The sequence below is a fragment of the Vicia villosa genome, linkage group LG2, assembly GCF_029867415.1.
Source record: "Vicia villosa cultivar HV-30 ecotype Madison, WI linkage group LG2, Vvil1.0, whole genome shotgun sequence".
NCBI classification, from domain to species: Eukaryota; Viridiplantae; Streptophyta; class Magnoliopsida; order Fabales; family Fabaceae; genus Vicia; species Vicia villosa.
This window is the reverse complement of record NC_081181.1, coordinates 123,211,675-123,231,499: the sequence shown is the minus strand read 5'-3', so window position 1 is coordinate 123,231,499 and position 19,825 is coordinate 123,211,675. Positions and strand designations below refer to the sequence as shown.

The window sequence follows — 19,825 nt, the reverse complement described above, 5'->3', positions numbered from 1 at the left end:
CATTTCCGATGTGGGTCTCAGATAGCATAACACTAATTTATTCTTAAGAGGAAAAGGAAAAAGAACCATTAAAGTGTCTCTCATCATTCTTTTTGTGAAAGATAATAATAATAATAATAATAATAATAATAATAATAATAATCTAAACTATGACTTATTTGTTCCCCAAACTTAGTGTTGGAGTTGTATTTATAGTCTATATTCACTTAATGGATCAACATGTTATACACCAAATCACATTGCAATATATTGATTGTAGTCATAGAATCTCATAATTGACGGTATGCAATCTTTTGTTCCATGATCTCCTCATTTTTCCTCTTCCTGTTTTTAGAACAGTTATTTAACTAAGATCAAACCTTCCTATGTTTTAGAACAGTTATTTAACTAAGATCAAACCTTCCTATGTTTTAGAACAGTTATTTAACTAAGATCAAACCTTACATATCATGTGGATCTTTATTTTGATTCAAAAACTGACAATCTTAACTTTTGTTTCAAGGTTTGGCACCTGGGCTATTTTACTATTGTAATGTTAAGTAACAATATAAAACACCAGTACCAAGTTATATCTTATGTAATAATTAAACATTAGAATTTGGGCAAATTGTGAAAATTAGAGAATCAATGATAGGTAATAATAAAACATTAGAATTTGGGCAAACTGTGAATACTAGAGAATTAATGATACAAGAGATCTTCCTAGATTAAATATAAATTGAACTAAATTTGCAGGACTTTACCCCTAAGGGAGTCCCCTTCCAGAAATTCTCAAAGGCTTGAGTTGAACCCAAGCCTATTAGGGGGTTTGGAAATAGTTTTCAACCAGCAATAGACGCGCCTCGGTTAGAACCTCACTAGCTGCGTCATTGCCCCAAGCGCAAAGATAGTTAAAATATGAAATAAACTTCCTTTTATATATAACTTCAAATTCATCTAATTTCTCTCATTAGCAGTGTGGGACTTAGAAATTTTGCTGCAAAGTCCATCTACTCATCCTTCTTTTCCTTAAACAACTAAGACAAGCAAATATTAAACCACAAAGAATAAAGTTGAGAGAAAGAGATCTAACTTGTTCAAAAACTAAGACAAGAAAATAACATTATAGTAGTAAATGGCCCAGTCACGAACCCAGTACCAAAGTTCATGAAATTTACTTCCTTCTAATCCAGCCACAAAATGACAAGTGGGTTCATATGGGATATTAGATGGTGTGAGTTTGGTTATGTTTGCAATTTGTCATTCAATACAGGATTTAGAGGAGGGTAAAAAGACCACAAAATAGGAGCATATGTCCTTGCTTAACAAAATATCTGTCTTAAATTTGAGAGGATACTACAGTAATTTGATACTTTCTTGAACTCCTTGTGATGTACACTCCATTATTAAATTACATAATATTGTGGTTTGTAAAAATAAATCTATTAGTACTGGAAGTAATTGTGTTGAAGTAAATAACTCAGAAACAAATTACAAATCTCATTGTAGAGGAATATTAAGGATTAATACTTTAATAGCAAAGCTTAAATCAGCCCTCTACACAAGATATCAAAGCAGTTTCGTTGTTTCTTTTCTCAATCCACTAACTAATCCCTGATCAACCTTTTGTGGGTGGTGAAGAGTCTTTCTTGGGTCATGGAGATCAAACACTTAGGATTTGAAAGGATACATTTTTGAAGATGAACCAATCACATATTTCTATATCAATAGTTAATCCGTAATCTAATTCCAATATGTTATAAATAGTCAAACTAAGAAAATAAATAAAGACCAAACTTCAAACTAAGAAAATAAATAAAGACCAAACTTTAACTTGCAGGGCCTTCAATGTTAAGTAAACATACAAAAAACTTTAACTAAATTTGCAGAGCCCTCAAATTGAGGACTCTTCCAAAAACTAGCGTATGCCGCTAAATGTGACGCTGACACGGTATTCTTTAGTAAAAGGCGAAAGAATAGTTCGCTATGTCATCATCACACGGCTCCGTAAATGACTGAGATAGAGGTCCTTTCAATTTATATGTAAGCAGTATAGTTTCTTTTATGAAGTAGAAGATGTGGGACTTCAGCCTGACACCCACTCACTTGGCCCCTATCTTTAAATACTAATAAAGTATCACAATCTAGCACAATTGAATTTCAACACAAAAAATAGCAGATTCACCTTTCAAAACAAGAGCTATATATGAGCCAATGATCTGTTCCATCTTTTGTTTTAAGTAAATCTTTACAAACCTCACCATTTGCATGATCAAAAACTACCATGGCTATAGCATACCAAAGAATCCTGTAGATGACAAAAGAGGATTTACCTTAGTCTTATGCATGCACTGTAAACAGTTAGCCTTAACATATTTCATTCAAAAACACCAATGAAAAACTATAGTACTCTTCATTGCACAGCAAGGCTTAACATATATCAAACTGAGCTACTGCCAAACATCATATTTCACTTATAGTTTCTTTAACAACATGCATTAAAGATGAGAGGCAAAATAGTTTAGATGACATTAAAGGTCGGTCTCTTTGAGAGAAGTAGAGAAAATTCCAAGATGTGTTCATAATGTGACAAACTTGGAAGTAATTCTACATGAAGTAATTGTGTTGAAGTAGAAACAAATTGAAAATATTACTGTAGAGGAATACTGAGGATTAATAGCAACCCTTAAGCTCAACACAATTAAAGAAAGAGCAAATGTTGCCTCACACGGTGTGAGTCAGGCTTGTACACTGACCTCCACACAAGGTATCAATCTGTTTCGTATTGTTCTGCAAACGGAAAATTAGATTTAAGAATTTTATATAATGGTGCTACTGACGACCACATATGCTCTACTTAAGACATGTTTTCAACATATAATAGGCCATGGCAGAATTCTTTAATGAAAGTGCATCTCATTGACTCTATTATCTTAATTGATGTTTTATACCTGCCATTGTTTAGTTTCAACTTGGTTTCGGTAACAAAATTGGCAACAGATTCTTCTTGCTATTATATGTTCTCTGATAAGGGGAGCTTGATAATGCAACACCTGTCATATCTTTTGCAAATTTTGCAATGATGAGTTTAATGTCATATCTTTTGCAAATTTTGCAATGATGAGTTTAATATGTTTTCCAATCTGTGACTAAATATAACATCAGTTGCATATGAGTTCTTATTAGAGTGTAAGTTCCAACTGGACCGTAATTTCCCACTGCAGCAGCGGCTTTCAATTCCCACTGGAACGTAATTTCCCACTGCAGCGGCTTACATGAAGTAATTGAGTTAAAGTAGATAACTAAGAAACAAATTAAAAATCTTACTGTAGATAAATACTAAGGATTAATACCAATGCTCAAGTCCAACACATAAAAAGGAAGAGCATATGTTGCCTCAGAAAGAGACTTCTACACAACATATCTCAGACACAAATTTTAACTAAATTTGCAGAGCCCTCAAATTGAGGACTCTTCCAAAAACTAGCGTATACCGCTAAATGTGACGCTGACACGGTATTCTTTAGTAAAAGGCGAAAGAATAGTTCGCTATGTCATCATCACACGGCTCCGTAACGATGTGGAACTTTAGTTACATACTTACTTGACCTCTACAATGAATAAACATCTAAAGCCTGTCACTGGAAAGTCTTTGGAACAAAGACAGCGCTGATAGAATCGTGAAGGATAAGCTGACACTACATAAATCCTGACCCAAAGCTAAACTAACACCTTTATAAGATCCAACATTGACATGAAAATAACAGGGACAGATTAGTTTGATCTTGACCCAAAACATATATTGTTGTGATGACAGCAATCAGCACAAAGACATTGGCTGGCTTCACTAAATTTAATAACTAAAAATCCAATCTAGCAACAATTGAATTTCAACGCGGATATAGAAGATGAAACAACATGGAATAAGAACTCAACTTGCAACAAAAGAACACTATATTTTGTTTAAGCATATAGGGTATATACTAGAGCCAAACATCAGATTTCATTTAGAGTATAAAAAGTTACAGCTTTTGTGGGAAGCTTTAAAATCTTACCAACCATGAAAAGCTCAAAGTGGGCCCTAGCTTGTTGAAACGGTAACACCACCAGAGCTGCTTTGATTGGTAACAAAATCTGGAAGGATTACAAGACTTATTAGAACCATTTTTTTTACATAAAACACAATGATATTACTTGAACATGATCTGTTCTATATTACAAAAACATAAGTCTGGGCGATGAATCATGAAGCGTGTGATTAATGGCCAGGATGATCTCCGTGTTGTGGGCATCATCTTCAGCCGAAGATGGTCGTTGTCGGTTGGTTCTCCCGACAGAGATGGTCCCACGACAGACTCCAAAAAAACCTCTTTTTGCAACAAACATAGAATATCAAGTACAAGTTTTTATGACAAAACACACCCACTGACCCACAAAAAAAAAAAAGAGTGGCATTGTAGTGCTTACCTTGATTGCTTCCGAGGGAGAATATGAAAGATTCTTGCTGTTAGTGTCCTTTGCTTCCATCTCACAAACCTTAACAAAACCCATCAAATCATCAAGTACAAATTTTTATCACAAACCTAGCAAACCAAACAGAAGAAAAAAAGTTGATTTTATAAGAAAGTAACTATTGCTTACTTTGTTTGCTTCCCAAAGACCAGAGCGTTGTTTGTAAAAACTGTGCATGTTAAAAGGGACCCTAAGTCCATTCCCTCTCCATAAATAACTTGATCGGTTTTCTTGTTCAGAAACATAGCAAAGAGATTCATGCTCCATGTCAAAAACATAATGCACTACAAATTTCATTAGAAAAACGAAATGATTAAGTGCTTTTTTACCTTTTTTTTTTCTTCTTCCGGTTTTTGGGGCTTTTTTTTCAGTTTGGGAGATGCCGCTTTGTTTGGTGAAGGGCTTTACTTCAGTTCGTGGTGATACCGCTTTAACAGTGTGACACGTTTTTCCGCCAAAAAGAATACTAGTATAGGCGAGTGTGAAAGAAAGAAAGAAGCTAAGAGAGATTAATTTAATAAACTTTTTAAATTTGATAGGTTTATTATTCATATTAATTTACTATGAGTTATTTATTTTCTATTTACTGGTATAATTTCTTAATTAAATTCTTTTTAAACGTGTATTATTTTTCTTTTATCAAGAAAAATATAGTTTATAAGGAGGGCAGAGGAAAACTAATAGCCCTCACAACTAGAGCTGTCAATATGGGCTACCCGGCCCTAAACGGGCCGGTCCATGTGGGTTTCGGGCTTTTCAGGGCCGGGTCCAAAATACTCATATTTAAATGGGCTCTCATTTTACTACCCAGGTCCAGTCCTGGCTGGGCTGCGGGCTACCCGGGCCCAGGCCCTAAACGGGCCTATTTAAATAAAAAAAAATCTTTTAAAAAATAATACCTAATATGTCCCATATATATATATATATATGGATTTCTAAATAATTCATATAGGTTAACAATTAAAATATAAAACAACACATTAACTTAATTCAAACAATATCCAAAATACAACAATATCCAAAATACAACAATATCTAAAATACAACAATATCCAAAATACAACAAGTTTTAAGTTTCAAATATTCAAGATAACAAAATATTTATGATAACACAACATATTCATGATAACACAAAATAACTTTGTTCAAATTTTGACTCGACTCGCAATGTCACTTGAGTTTTCTTCAACGGCATTCAAATGCTCAAATGTGTTGGATGCTTGTCCACTTCCAAATCCAACATCTTGATTAACATTAATGTCGTTATCAAATTCTACAAAACAATAAAAGAATTTGTTAAATAAAATCAACAAGAACATATATTGTAGGAGGACCTTTAATGATACATGTTTGTTAGTGTTACTCTCAAAAGTTAGTGTTACTGTTACTGTCACAAGAACACTATTTACATATGAACAATTTGGTCCAATGGCATGATAGAAGTAAATTAACAATAACAGGGAGCAACGTCCTCCATATTGGTTACTTAAGGTAAGGGCCCCCTTATGTACCTTAAATGTAACACATTCGTTTTAGTTTAATTTAGACGGGAGTATTGAATGACAGATTGCTATATATATATATATATAGATTCTTGAAACATGTAAACAAAAGCTTGTGGTCCCTCAAGGCTGAAAATGTGTCTAAAATGTAAATTGAATAATATTGTGTGGCAGTTCATATGGAAAAGAGATGTCTAACATTAATTTCTCTATTTATATCCTAACATATCCTAACATATATCCGAACAAAAGAACACTATATATATATATATATATATATATATATATATATATATATATATATATATATATATATATATATATATATATATATATATATATATATATATATATATATCCTAACAATATAGAGGCAAAATTAACAAGTTTACCTTCAAAACCATGTAACCAACTTCGTGTGCACATGAGAGCTTGAACAGATTCCTCTTTCATTGAACTTCTATACTTGTTTAAAACTCGAGAGCCAATACTAAAAGCAGATTCGGAAGCCACTGTAGTTATTGGAATGTTCAATATATCACAAGTCATTCTTGCAAGATTGGGACATCTACGACTCTTTTCTCTCCAATAAGCCAAGATATCAAAACCAACCGATGGAGGCAACCTTTGTTCATCTAAATAAGCATCAAGTTCAGATTTTCCAGTATTGTTACTTGCTTGACTCTCATGCTCTTCAAATTCCTATAAATTAAACATATAAAATTAATAAAATTTTAAATTTTAAAATTAACCCAATCAAAAGAAATAACAATAATAGTTTACACTTACTTCACAAATATACAATGAGGATGCCAAAGAATCCTTTACTCCTCCAAAAGTAGGTACCACTTGTGAAAAGTTAGGATTAGGAGAATTCCCGTGTTTGACATATTCTGCATAAAGCTCATACAACTCACCCTTAATCTTTTTGCATTTGAGTTCACTAGTGTTCTCATCAATTTTTGTATATGCAAAATTCAAAAAGTTGAATTTTTTTGTTGGATCAAGAATAGCACCAAAAGCGAAGATAATATTATACTCACTCCAATACTTGTCAAACTTTTCCCTCATCTTTTTAGCCATGTCTTGAATCAAAGAATCTTTACTTATCAAATAGGAATTCAAAAGACACTCAATCTTCCATATTTCTCCAAAGTACAAATTAGAAGTAGGATAAGAAGATCCGAAGATCAAGTTAGTAATGTTGTAGAATGGCTTCAAAAGATCACACATTATTTCGGATCTTGCCCACTCTTCACTTGAAGGACAACACTTGAAATTTGAATCTCGCAAACTCAAGCTATAAAAGGCACGACGATAATTGATCGCACTCTTGAGCATTATAAAAGTGGAGTTCCATCTAGTAACACAATCGGATCTTAATCCAATTGTAGTATCGATCTCACCAACATTACTAACACATTCATGAAATTGTAGTGTTCTACTTTCGGTTACCTTTACATAAGCTACACTTTGTTTAATTTTATGCAATGCATCACCAAATACCTTCAATCCATCTTGAACAATGAGATTCAAAATATGCGCACAACAACGAATATGAAAGAAATTTCCCTTAAATAACAAGCTATTTGATAATTCTAAGTGTTCTTTCAAGAATCTTTGCATGCTATCATTTGCAGAGGCATTGTCCAAAGTGATGGAAAAAACTTTCTTCTCTATACCCCAATCACTTAACATTTCCAACACCTTCAAGGCTAATTCTTGACCGGTATGTGGAGGTGTCATGTGAGCAAATGCTAAAATCTTATTTTGCAACTTCCAATTCCCATCAATATAATGAGCAGTTAAAGAAATATAACCCTCATTAGTGCATGCAGTCCAACAATCAGAAGTCAAACAAACTCTCCCCCTAATTTGAGTCAACTGTAACTTAAGCTTTTGTTTCTCTTCCTCATAACATTTCATAACATCGCGTGAAACAGTATTTCTAGTAACAAAGGTACAATCATCATTCAACCATTTTTGATATTTTCTAAAAACACTATACTCAACAAAGTTAAAAGGTAGATTGTGTGTGATTATCATTTCAACCAAGATATCACGATTAACCTTAGGATCAAACTTCTTCTTTCTCAATCTTCCTTCGGCATCAAGTATCATATCACCCACATCATGAAATTTTGAAATAAGCCTACAACTGTTAACATGACGAGTCAAATGAGAAGTTCCATTAGTAGCAGCACAACTCAAGAATCTTCCACAACCCTTACATTTACATTTCTCTTTACCATCCACAATCCCAACCTTTAAAAAATGTTTCCACACTTCAGACGTAACGGCCTTTTGTTTTTTGGTAGTTGGTTCGGAAGACTCTTCTTGGTTAATCTCAGTGTCATCAAGATCAATTACATTAGACGGAGAAAATAATGGTACGGGTGGAGTTGCCTTAACTTGTCTAACATTAACCTCACTATCACTATTAATTTCCATGATTATAGTATACACAAACTATAATCCCTACATGTAAATCAACACAAAAACAACAACAAACATCAGTTTCAGCTCAATACAAAAACATTTCTAACAACATTCAGATTAACACAATAACAACATTCAGAATCCCCATATCAAATACTCAAGTTGTTATTAACCAATAGAAAACATGGCAAAATTTGCAAATAGGATAAAATTAAAAAATAAAAAACAAATTCAATCAGGTTGGTGATGTCTTACAAAAAAAAATTTAAAAAAAATCTAAAATACATACACCAGCCAGTTGTGTTTACTATTTGTTTTTAGTCTTGTATTGATTTGTACTTAAAAGATAATTATCATGTAAGGAAAAATTAGAGTGTCATTTAACTCAATGTTCAAATTAAGGATTGATTATGATGTTTATTTGTCTCAAATCTCAATCTTACCTTTGTGTTCCCATGTGATAGAATATAATACAGTCCGTGAATGCTACTTTGATTATGTATAGTTTATTAATTAATTTCTTTGGCTTTAATAAGCTTATAAAACAAGTGTTTGTGAAATTTTACCGAAAAAAGAAAAAAGAAAAAAATGTTTATGATAAGTAGCAACAACTCTACACAATTGTTAATCTTAAATCACTGTATATAGAACACACACAGACACTGTCTACACAATTTATAATCTTAAAGCATAATAAAATTAACTTGAAGAAACAAAATACATGCACACCAGCCAGTGTTGAAATTAACTCACTTGACGAAAGAAGACGACACCACCAGACAGCAGAGCAGCCGCTTCCTCTCTGTTCTCAATTCTCACGAATGAATTAGGTTATTAGGTTTGATTGAAAGTGATAGTAAGTATAGGCCGTGGGATGATAATATTAACCTGGGCTGGGAATTTGGCCCAATTAAATTTTTTATTTTGTTTAACTTTTTTATGAGTTAGAATTTATAATTATATTTTAAAAAAAATCGGGCTGGCGGGCTACCCAAAGCCCATACGGGCTAGCCCATATTTTTTAGGGCTTTTTCGGGCCAGGCTAAAAAAGGCCCGGAAGTAAATGGGCTCAAAAAATAAGGCCCAGGCCTAACTTTTTTCGGGCTCGATGGGCCGGCCCATGGGCTTCGGCCCATTTTGACAGCTCTACTCACAACTCTCTGATTCGCTAAGGCGAGAAGTTTGAGGGGATGTTGTTGGGAGTGAAGTTGTTTCGCTTACTTATCACCTGCAGACGGAAGGTCAAAAAGAGAAGACTATCCACTATCTGGAGAATTCGCTAAGGGCATGTGTGTTAAAACAATGAGGTGTTTGGTATAGCTACGTATCGTTGATTGAGTTCACCTACAACAATAGCTTCCATTCAAGTATTGGAATGGCACCGTTTGAGCCATTGTATGGTAGGAGGTGTAGAATCCTTTGTATTGGTATGAATCAGGTGAGAGTGTTGTGCTTGGACCTGAGATTGTTTAGCAGGCCTCTGAGAATATCAAAATTATCTAAGAGAAGATGAAAGATTCGCATAGTTGCCAGAAGAGCTACCGTGACAAAAGGAGGAAAGCACTTGAGTTCCATGAGGAAGATCATGTATTTTTGTGAGTTACTCAGCTAACTGGTATTGGTCGAGCTTTGAAGTCTCGAAAGCTCATACCGTGTTTCATTGGTCCTTATCAAATTTCGAATAGAGTATGAGAAGTGGTATACAAAGCTTGTTAATTCTCTGTTTGTATGGTTGACATTAATTTTAGTAAAACAGATTAGACAGTAACGTGTTAGATAGAGTGTTCGAACTGCAGAATGTATATGCTGGACTTTATGTTCTATCAACTGCATCTAGAGTAACATGTGGAACAACATGCATCTGGAGTAACATGTGTAACATCTGGACTTTATGTTCTATCGAAGGCCTTTGCTTTGAGAGAAAGAGATGTTCGGTATTAAAAAGGATGTGAAAGTATCGGAGAAGCGCATAAAGGTGCAGCTGGTGCCAATTAACAATGATTAGAATGACAATGTCCTTTTAAGGAAAAATGCTTTTAAGAGGAATTAAAGTCGTGTTTATGATGCCAAAGTGGCGGCATGTGTAATAGAAGAATTTGGAGAGGTACTATCACCAACCGGATGTGGAGATGGTGTTACCAAGATTGCGATTAAAAGGAGATACAAGAAAAAATATGGATCATCAATGTTGTGAGATTTAAGAAAAAAACTAGGGATTTATGAATGTTGTTGAAGTCCTCTACATGGATAAAAACTTCAATTGGAACGAGACGAATTATAATGTGCTTGGTATATTATCATTCTTGAGTTGGAAGGTGGTTAACTTTTGCATGATGCTAAGTGAGTGTGAAATAGATTATGTAATATGTTGAGCATTGGTGCCTCATCGACAATATCGAATGGGAGGAAAATTGTGGAAGGAATTGTAAACCACAAAGGAGATTATTGGATTATAGTGCTTTAGGTGATTTGAATACTAGTTCTAAAGGAACATTATTATAATGTGGTAACGATGGTTTATACTCCGTTATGGTTGTCGTGTGTCTATTGATAAATTAAAGAGTTGATCACCCTTAGTCTCGTGTTGATAGTAGACGAGATCGTGTTGGATGGTATAGACTATCTTAATGGATGGTATAGACTTATCCTCCATAAAATTCTCATAGACTTGTCGTGAAGATAGTCGCTCACCAGTTTAATGAAGAAGTAAGTAGGAAAGAGTTTGGACGTATTGAACCATTCAAAGTAGCGAGTTTATATGTGAGTTAACGTCGCAAAGTGAAAAATTGAGGATATCAAAGTGAATAACGATTTTATGGTGTATATTAAAGAAGTATGGAACTATATTGAAACTTGTAAACCAGGTAGCTTGGACCTGAGATTGTTCAGCAGACCTTTAAGAATATCAAAATGATCTAAGAGAAGATGAAAGATTTGCATAGTCGTCAGAAGAGCTAACGTGACAAAAGGAGGAAAGCACTTGAGTTCCAGGAGGAAGATTATGTATTTTTGTGAGTTACTCTGCTAACCCGCGTTGGTCAAACTTTGAAGTCTCGAAAGCTCACACCGTGTTTCATTGGTCCTTATCAGATTTCGAAGAGAGTATGAGAAATGGTATACAAAGCTGCCATACCACTGTTTCTTTCGAATCTTCACGATGTCTTTCGTGTGTCTTAATTGAGGAAGTACATCCCAAATCCGATTCATGTGGTTCAAATGGATGATGTGCAAGTTAGAGAGAACTTGATTGTTGAGTAATCTCCCTTAAGAGTATTGGATAGAAGTTGAAACACTTAGGAGGCAAGGAGATAATGTTGGTGAAGGTGGTGTGGGGAGGACCTGCTTATGGGAGCGTGATTTGGGAGCTAGAGAGTCAGGTAAGGGAGTTGTATCCGACTTTGTTTTCTTCAGGTAATTTTCGAAGGCAAAATTTTTGTAAGTGGGGGAGAGTTATAACACCCCTGTTTTTGTTAAATTATTTTACTTTGATTATTTATGATTTATTTGTGATTGTTGATGTTTTATTTAATTATTGGATAATATTAATTAAATAATAAGAATTGAAGGGTGTATGTTCTAGAGATAGAGGTGTAGAGAGTAAGTTAGAAGTAGTATAATGGATTAGAACTATCTATAATTTATTTAGAATTTTAAATAATTAAAATAATAATAATTTTAGTTGGTTTATTTAATTAAAATGAGAAACTAGAAGTAGTAGAAGAATAAGGGTAACAAAGAGATTATGAGAATAAGTTAGGGGTAGTAAGGGAATAACCTAAATAGGGAGATTATGCTTTTCTTATAAATAGAGGAGTTGGAGAAATTGAGAGAGTTTACAGTAATGTGAATTAGAAGTAGAAGAAAAGAAAGGAAGAGTGAAGAACAAAGTTTTGGTGAGAAAAAGGTAACCATATCCAAGGGCTTAAGACTTGCAATGCTGCTAGGAGAATCAGGTGAGGGGGAGAACTGCTTCTCTAATGGATATACGCATGACGGGTGGAATGAGGAGTCATTAACTTCAAATAGGAATGTTGAGTTTTGATTGAATTTATGAAATTGGTGTTTGTTATTTTGATGTATGTTATTTGTGATGATTATTTGGTTGAGCTTAGAAGTCTCGAAACTCATGATGTGTTTCATTGGTCCTTATCATTGGTATAATAACGATTACTCAGTCAATGAAGCATACTTATCAATCTTAAATAGTTTAGCTTTAGGTAATAACAAAAAGAAGGCATGTGCAACTAGTTGGAGTAAATTGTCACCTCTAAAAGTTTTGCTATTTGTGTGGAAGATTGTACAAAATAAAATTCTTACTAGAGATAATCTAATCAAAATAGGCATCTTGTTCGAATCTCAAAATTCATGTTCTTTTGGCTATAGGAAGGAAGAGAATGCCGTAAACATTTTCTTCGAATGCCTGATAGCCTCATCGATATGGAGTGAGATCCTAAGATGGGTAAATATTTCTACTGTCTTTGATAATGTTGTTTTGCAAAATCTATACCATTTGTGGTTTAATTATTAGTGGAAAGGCATTTACAGAGATGTTCAGCGTCATCTTCTTTGCATGTGCTTGGGCTCGATGGAGGAAATGAAACGAGAGAAAAATTTCAAAAATATTGAAGGAGAAAATTCAACAATCATTGAGATATCCAATGGCTATCTTGGTAGTGGATCAAGGGAAAGGTGACCGGATTTAGCTATGATCTCGATCTCTAGACAACAAATCCAAATGAGTGCTTGGGAATCACTAGATGATTGTTCGGGGGAAGCCGAGCAGTCCGTCATCTCAGTGGGAGTGGCCGGATGCTCATCTCAGAATATATGCGCTACTCAGTTCCATGCAATTGAGGCAGAATTTGCGTTTGAGTCTATCTTTAGTTTTTTGTTATCTGCGAGTCTGGAAAATTTTATTGCTACTTTGGCGCCCGTCAGGTTTTACTGGTGTTTTGGTGTTTTTCTTAATGGGTTGATGTTTTTCTGGATCAAGTGATTTTTTCTGGAATTTTTTGTGCCCGTGCTTAACAGGTTTTCCCATGTTGTTTAGGGTGTTTTCTAGCGGTTTGCGGTTTGTTTCCTGAGGGTCTATTTTGTAAACATGGATGGAATATATGCTTTTTTGGCCTTCCAATAAAAAATTAATTAGCCTATTACAATTTTGTCCTCCAAATTCTCACTTTCATTAACCATTTTGTATTCCTTACATCAACCATAAAAGAAATAGGTCACCTAGTTGAAAATAACAAAGTTATTTTAGAAGGATTTGATGATGAGGAACAACATTCTAATAATTCTCCTAAGAGGACTTATGTTACCAATTCTCAAGATGTATCATTGATAAGTGTTAAATTATAGTTATTTGTATTAGTATTTTGTGGCACTTCTTGACTTGATTCTCTGTATTAATCAGCTAAAATCAACTTTATTGTAAATGTTAGCTTTATAGTTTGAATCTTAGTGGCACATACAATGATACTCGCCAACATTTTAAAGATGTTACATACAGTCTTCTTTATTCCATTGTTGTCAAGGAACCATTACACCCTTGATGACATTTATAATGTCCACATCTTCATTAGACCTATAAGAAAAACCATATTCTCCTAGACCTATAAAAAACCATCATATCATTTGTTTTATCATCAACAAGATGATAAAAAAATCTAAAACTACATGACTTGAATGTAGTGAACCTTTTCAGGTGCAACGTTATTTTGTAAGAACAACCATAGTCACGAATCACACTTTTATACATTTTCTAGATGAAACACTTTGTATCTCTTTTGATGCATGGGTTATAATTTTTAGCCAGGTTTGCAGAACGTGATAAGTCATGATTTATGTTTGAATAATCATTCATTCAATGTCTGATTTGCTTACAACTAAAGCACTTTATTATTTTTCTGTTCTTAGATTTAGACCTATTTGTTGCTCCTGTAATGGTGGCTTTCCTTCACAGACGAACCTTCTGTATGAGTTACTTCCTTTATAGTCCATCTCCTTTGAAAATGAGACAAAAGTGTAATAGCAATTACATTAAGATCAATAGTGTATTTCCACTAGGTAAGAGTAGTCAACAAATGATCATAGTTGATAGTGAGCACATCAAAATTAATAGTGTCTTTCCTCTAAGTAAGAGTAGTCAATAAAGCCTTACCAAATCAATGATTAGTTCTTCAAGTTGTATAGTCATTGCTTTTCGAACAATTTTTTTGTTAACATCTTGAACCTAAATTGACTCTTTAAGTCATCACAAACCTTTATCGAAGTATTTAAATTCAAAATATGATACACCACCTCGTCTAAAACGCATAAATGTATCAATCTTGTGGAACTATATTTCATCTCTAACTAATCAATTTCGCCTCACGCAACGTCTTGTCTTATGTAACTAAAGTTTAAAAATCATTTAATCATTGTTTCAACCTTCAAAACAAACAATTATTGGGATGACCAACATTCTATTTCACTCCCTTTAAAATTGTGAGTGTTGGTTCATAAAAAAACAAATAACTTTTTATTTAAAAAAATTGATAATAGAAAATTTCAATTTAAAAAATATTAAAAAACAATACTATTGTTGATAATTTTGAGTTATAAGTACAAAGTATAAATAGACCTAAATGATACTTAAAAGAGCTTTAATAGTCTAAACTAATTTGAGTTTTTATAGTATGATTATATTCGGTTACTATAATTTGTTAAAATTATTGGTTTATGATGAGTAAAATTATAAGGAATAAAAGTGTAGTTATTTTTTTTTAACAACTTGTTATCCTTATACTATTTTCTTACATCAATACCTACACCGTATATATTGTTCATCATATTTATACGGTGAACAATGTTTTTTAATAAAATAATATTATTTTAAAAAAATATATTTAATTTTAAAAAATAATAATATTTAAATTAAAATTTATTTTATAATACAAATATAAGAATATAAGATTATGTCATTAACCAACTTCACAACTATATTAACCACAAAAATGTAAGTTATTAACCAATTATTTTACTTATAATTCATTAATCATTTTCACTACTTCTTTAATTAATAAAATACATACTATTAATCATATTTTGACACTAAATTATAAATATGTTAGTCAACATTTACACTCCATTAACTAACTTTATTTTACTATTTAATATTTTTTTTTATGTTTGAGAACTCATTAACCAAGTTATAAATTGTATTAATCAATTTTATAAATATGATTAACCAAATTTTGTACCCTGCATATTAATTTTTTATGTTAAAATATATATTAACCAAACTTCAAACAGAATTAACCAAGTTTTAATATTTCATTAATCAAAGTAGTTTTAGAAAAATATATACTAAAAGTAAAAAATTAAATAAATGAAAACATTGTTCACGTATTTGTGAACAGTGTTTAATGTGTAGGTGTAGGATTTAGTGTAAGAATAACTTTTTTTTTTAAAGAGTTGTTAGATAGGTTACAAACAAACTCTTGAATCTAAGGACTTAGACCGCACAACTCACTATTTAATGGTGCGCCCCACACGAACCAAAATTTACATAAAACCTAAAAATAAATGGTAAAACTCGGTCAGACAACAAGTTAAACGAGATGATTCGCTAACCTCGGTCCATATATCCATCTCTATAAGACTAGTCACATATAGTACTCTGACCACTTAACTTGCAAATGAATAAAGTTTATTAAAGAGATAATTTTTTCGAAATGAGAAAGAAAAAAAGTTTAGTAACTCGGAAGTAGGAATGACAACAAAACCCGTACTTGCGGGTATCCACTCGAACTCGCTCTGAAGTTGACGCGGAAAACTACCTTTGACTGAGTTTGAGTTCTGTCCGATTACAAAATATGGGGACAGGTTGGGTAATGGGGACACTAGTACCCGCCCCCGAACCCGCCCCGTTTATTTCATTTTGTATATTATTCTTTATTTTTGATAAATTAAAATATTAAATAAGTGGTCAATATTTTGATATTTTGATTTGTATTTATTATTTAACATATTCTAAATGTATGTATAAAATTGTTTTATTTTATTATTTATAATGTAATTTAATTTTGGAAAAGTAACTATTTTTATTTAAAAAATGAATTTTCACTAAATGGATGGTGGCGGACGGAGATACCCGAACCCAACCGAAATATTTGGGTCGAGTTTGAGTTTTAATTCTCCATTTCCGTTTGGGTTTAAGACGGGGCACGGAGATTATTTAGAGATTCGGATTTGAGTTTGGGGGAGAAAATAACCGTCCCCGACCCGCGTATTGTCATCCCAACTCGAAAGTACGTCGAACAGAGGAGGAAAAGATAATTCAAACGGGCGTTAATGTGTTAAGAAAACACATCGTGGATTGAAATTAAAATTTTCTACTAATAATAATTAAAGGTTTTCGTTTCTTGAAAAATTAATACACAAACAAAATTAAAAATTTCAAATAATAATGTTTAAAGTCAAAGCTATCGGCTAATTTAAAGGAAACAATTTCACCATCCACTTGCGAGGGACGTGTTTAAAGGCGGAATTTTACAGACTTAGTCTAATACAGAAATTATTTGCACCTAACATAATTCGAACCTGAAATTTTGAGAAAAATAAATTCTCCTGACATAAACCTTCACCACTAGATCAACCCTTGAAGTTAGATTAGTCACATTTTAAATATAATAACAAAACAAATAAGGGTGTCTTATTTTGTCGAGATTTAACCATGACAAATTTTTTATGAAATTTTGTTTAACCAAAATTTAACTATATCAAATTTTAAATTTTGTGCGGTAATGCGCCTCCGGCCACGTTGCTTTCTTCCAAATACAAACCTAGATACCTTGGAGCACACTCCAACTATCATAAAATATCTCCTACGTAGAACTTCGAACTTTTTTCTCTATTATGTGAAGTCTTTAGATAAGACTATACTCTTATAATTATAATGTTTCTCTATCAAATTTTCAGCCAAACTTCTTTTCTACTAATTCACGTATATCACATTCATACTAAATAAGCCACATTACTCTCGGAAAATTAACTCATTCAAAAATACATACCCTTACTTTACCATATATATATATATATATATATATATATATATATATATATATATATATATATATATATATATATATATATATATATATACATATATATATACATATATATATATACATACATATATATATATATATATATATATATATATATATATATATATATATATATATATATATATATATATATATATATATATAAACAAGAATACAATTTATACAAGAGAAAAAGAGATATACACGGACAGTGTAAAACATTTTACAATTTACATTGTCAACCAATCACAATCATGTATCTAGTTAAAACACAATTTTAATTTAAAAAAAATAATATAACATAGCAAGTGTAAATATTTTGATTGGTTGTAGGTGTAAAATTAGTTTACACTGTCAGCGCACTACCTTTTAACTCATTGGAGGTGTAGTAGTGAGTACATTTATATGTTTTGAAGAGATAATCTAATCAAAATAGGCATCTTGTTCGAATCTCAAAATTCATGTTCTTTTGGCTATAGGAAGGAAGAGAATGCCGTAAACATTTTCTTCGAATGCCTGATAGCCTCATCGATATGGAGTGAGATCCTAAGATGGGTAAATATTTCTACTGTCTTTGATAATGTTGTTTTGCAAAATCTATACCATTTGTGGTTTAATTATTAGTGGAAAGGCATTTACAGAGATGTTCAGCGTCATCTTCTTTGCATGTGCTTGGGCTCGGTGGAGGAAATGAAACGAGAGAAAAATTTCAAAAATATTGAAGGAGAAAATTCAACAATCATTGAGATATCCAATGGCTATCTTGGTAGTGGATCAAGGGAAAGGTGACCGGATTTAGCTATGATCTCGATCTCTAGACAACAAATCCAAATGAGTGCTTGGGAATCACTAGATGATTGTTCGGGGGAAGCCGAGCAGTCCGTCATCTCAGTGGGAGTGGCCGGATGCTCATCTCAGAATATATGCGCTACTCAGTTCCATGCAATTGAGGCAGAATTTGCGTTTGAGTCTATCTTTAGTTTTTTGTTATCTGCGAGTCTGGAAAATTTTATTGCTACTTTGGTGTCCGTCAGGTTTTACTGGTGTTTTGGTGTTTTTCTTAATGGGTTGATGTTTTTCTGGATCAAGTGATTTTTTCTGGAATTTTTTGTGCCCGTGCTTAACAGGTTTTCCCATGTTGCTTAGGGTGTTGTCTAGCGGTTTGCGGTTTGTTTCCTGAGGGTCTATTTTGTAAACATGGATGGAATATATGCTTTTTTGGCCTTCCAATAAAAAATTAATTAGCCTATTACAATTTTGTCCTCCAAATTCTCACTTTCATTAACCATTTTGTATTCCTTACATCAACCATAAAAGAAATAGGTCACCTAGTTGAAAATAACAAAGTTATTTTAGAAGGATTTGATGATGAGGAACAACATTCTAATAATTCTCCTAAGAGGACTTATGTTACCAATTCTCAAGATGTATCATTGATAAGTGTTAAATTATAGTTATTTGTATTAGTATTTTGTGGCACTTCTTGACTTGATTCTCTGTATTAATCAGCTAAAATCAACTTTATTGTAAATGTTAGCTTTATAGTTTGAATCTTAGTGGCACATACAATGATACTCGCCAACATTTTAAAGATGTTACATACAGTCTTCTTTATTCCATTGTTGTCAAGGAACCATTACACCCTTGATGACATTTATAATGTCCACATCTTCATTAGACCTATAAGAAAAACCATATTCTCCTAGACCTATAAAAAACCATCATATCATTTGTTTTATCATCAACAAGATGATAAAAAAATCTAAAACTACATGACTTGAATGTAGTGAACCTTTTCAGGTGCAACGTTATTTTGTAAGAACAACCATAGTCACGAATCACACTTTTATACATTTTCTAGATGAAACACTTTGTATCTCTTTTGATGCATGGGTTATAATTTTTAGCCAGGTTTGCAGAACGTGATAAGTCATGATTTATGTTTGAATAATCATTCATTCAATGTCTGATTTGCTTACAACTAAAGCACTTTATTATTTTTCTGTTCTTAGATTTAGACCTATTTGTTGCTCCTGTAATGGTGGCTTTCCTTCACAGACGAACCTTCTGTATGAGTTACTTCCTTTATAGTCCATCTCCTTTGAAAATGAGACAAAAGTGTAATAGCAATTACATTAAGATCAATAGTGTATTTCCACTAGGTAAGAGTAGTCAATAAATGATCATAGTTGATAGTGAGCACATCAAAATTAATAGTGTCTTTCCTCTAAGTAAGAGTAGTCAATAAAGCCTTACCAAATCAATGATTAGTTCTTCAAGTTGTATAGTCATTGCTTTTCGAAC

At 32.6% G+C, this 19,825-nt stretch overlaps 1 protein-coding gene, 2 non-coding genes and 1 pseudogene across 13 annotated transcripts; all 4 read right to left on the bottom strand.

Moving 5' to 3' along the window:
- Positions 1–312: 312 nt before the first annotated feature.
- Positions 313–4,954, bottom strand: LOC131646719 (uncharacterized). Of its 11 annotated transcripts, XR_009297606.1 has the most exons (6): positions 4,821–4,954; positions 4,621–4,721; positions 4,447–4,515; positions 4,035–4,113; positions 2,931–3,041; positions 321–2,287 (listed from the first exon to the last, which is right to left on the bottom strand). XR_009297606.1 is itself a non-coding variant. In XM_058916689.1 (5 exons), exons 1-4 carry the CDS (start codon positions 4,786–4,788, stop codon positions 3,074–3,076), a joined length of 483 nt encoding a protein of 160 aa, XP_058772672.1. In that variant the 5' UTR covers positions 4,789–4,812; the 3' UTR covers positions 313–2,769; positions 2,931–3,073. The 11 variants fall into 11 exon arrangements, 4 of the variants coding, with proteins under 4 accessions (XP_058772672.1, XP_058772673.1, XP_058772674.1 ...); XM_058916689.1 differs by lacking the exon at positions 4,821–4,954 and having other exon boundaries at positions 313–2,769; positions 2,931–3,240; positions 4,621–4,812; XR_009297603.1 differs by having other exon boundaries at positions 318–2,287; positions 2,931–4,348.
- Positions 750–888, bottom strand: LOC131654229 (U4 spliceosomal RNA; annotated as a pseudogene).
- On the bottom strand, positions 1,869–1,984 carry LOC131654242 (U5 spliceosomal RNA). The gene has a single exon (XR_009299287.1). It is a non-coding gene; the product is annotated as a U5 spliceosomal RNA (small nuclear RNA).
- Positions 3,434–3,549, bottom strand: LOC131654240 (U5 spliceosomal RNA). Its single transcript, XR_009299285.1, has one exon. It is a non-coding gene; the product is annotated as a U5 spliceosomal RNA (small nuclear RNA).
- Positions 4,955–19,825: the final 14,871 nt, after the last annotated feature.

Coding starts and splice junctions, on each gene's coding strand:
- LOC131646719 (XM_058916689.1), bottom strand. CDS start 4,788: ATGAAATTTGTAGTGCATTATGTTTTTGACATGGAGCATGAATCTCTT. Junction 4,516..4,620: donor GTCTTTGGGAAGCAAACAAA/GTAAGCAATAGT, acceptor GGTTTTGTTAAG/GTTTGTGAGATGGAAGCAAA. Junction 3,241..4,034: donor CTTTGAGCTTTTCATGGTTG/GTAAGATTTTAA, acceptor AAGCCGCTGCAG/TGGGAAATTACGTTCCAGTG.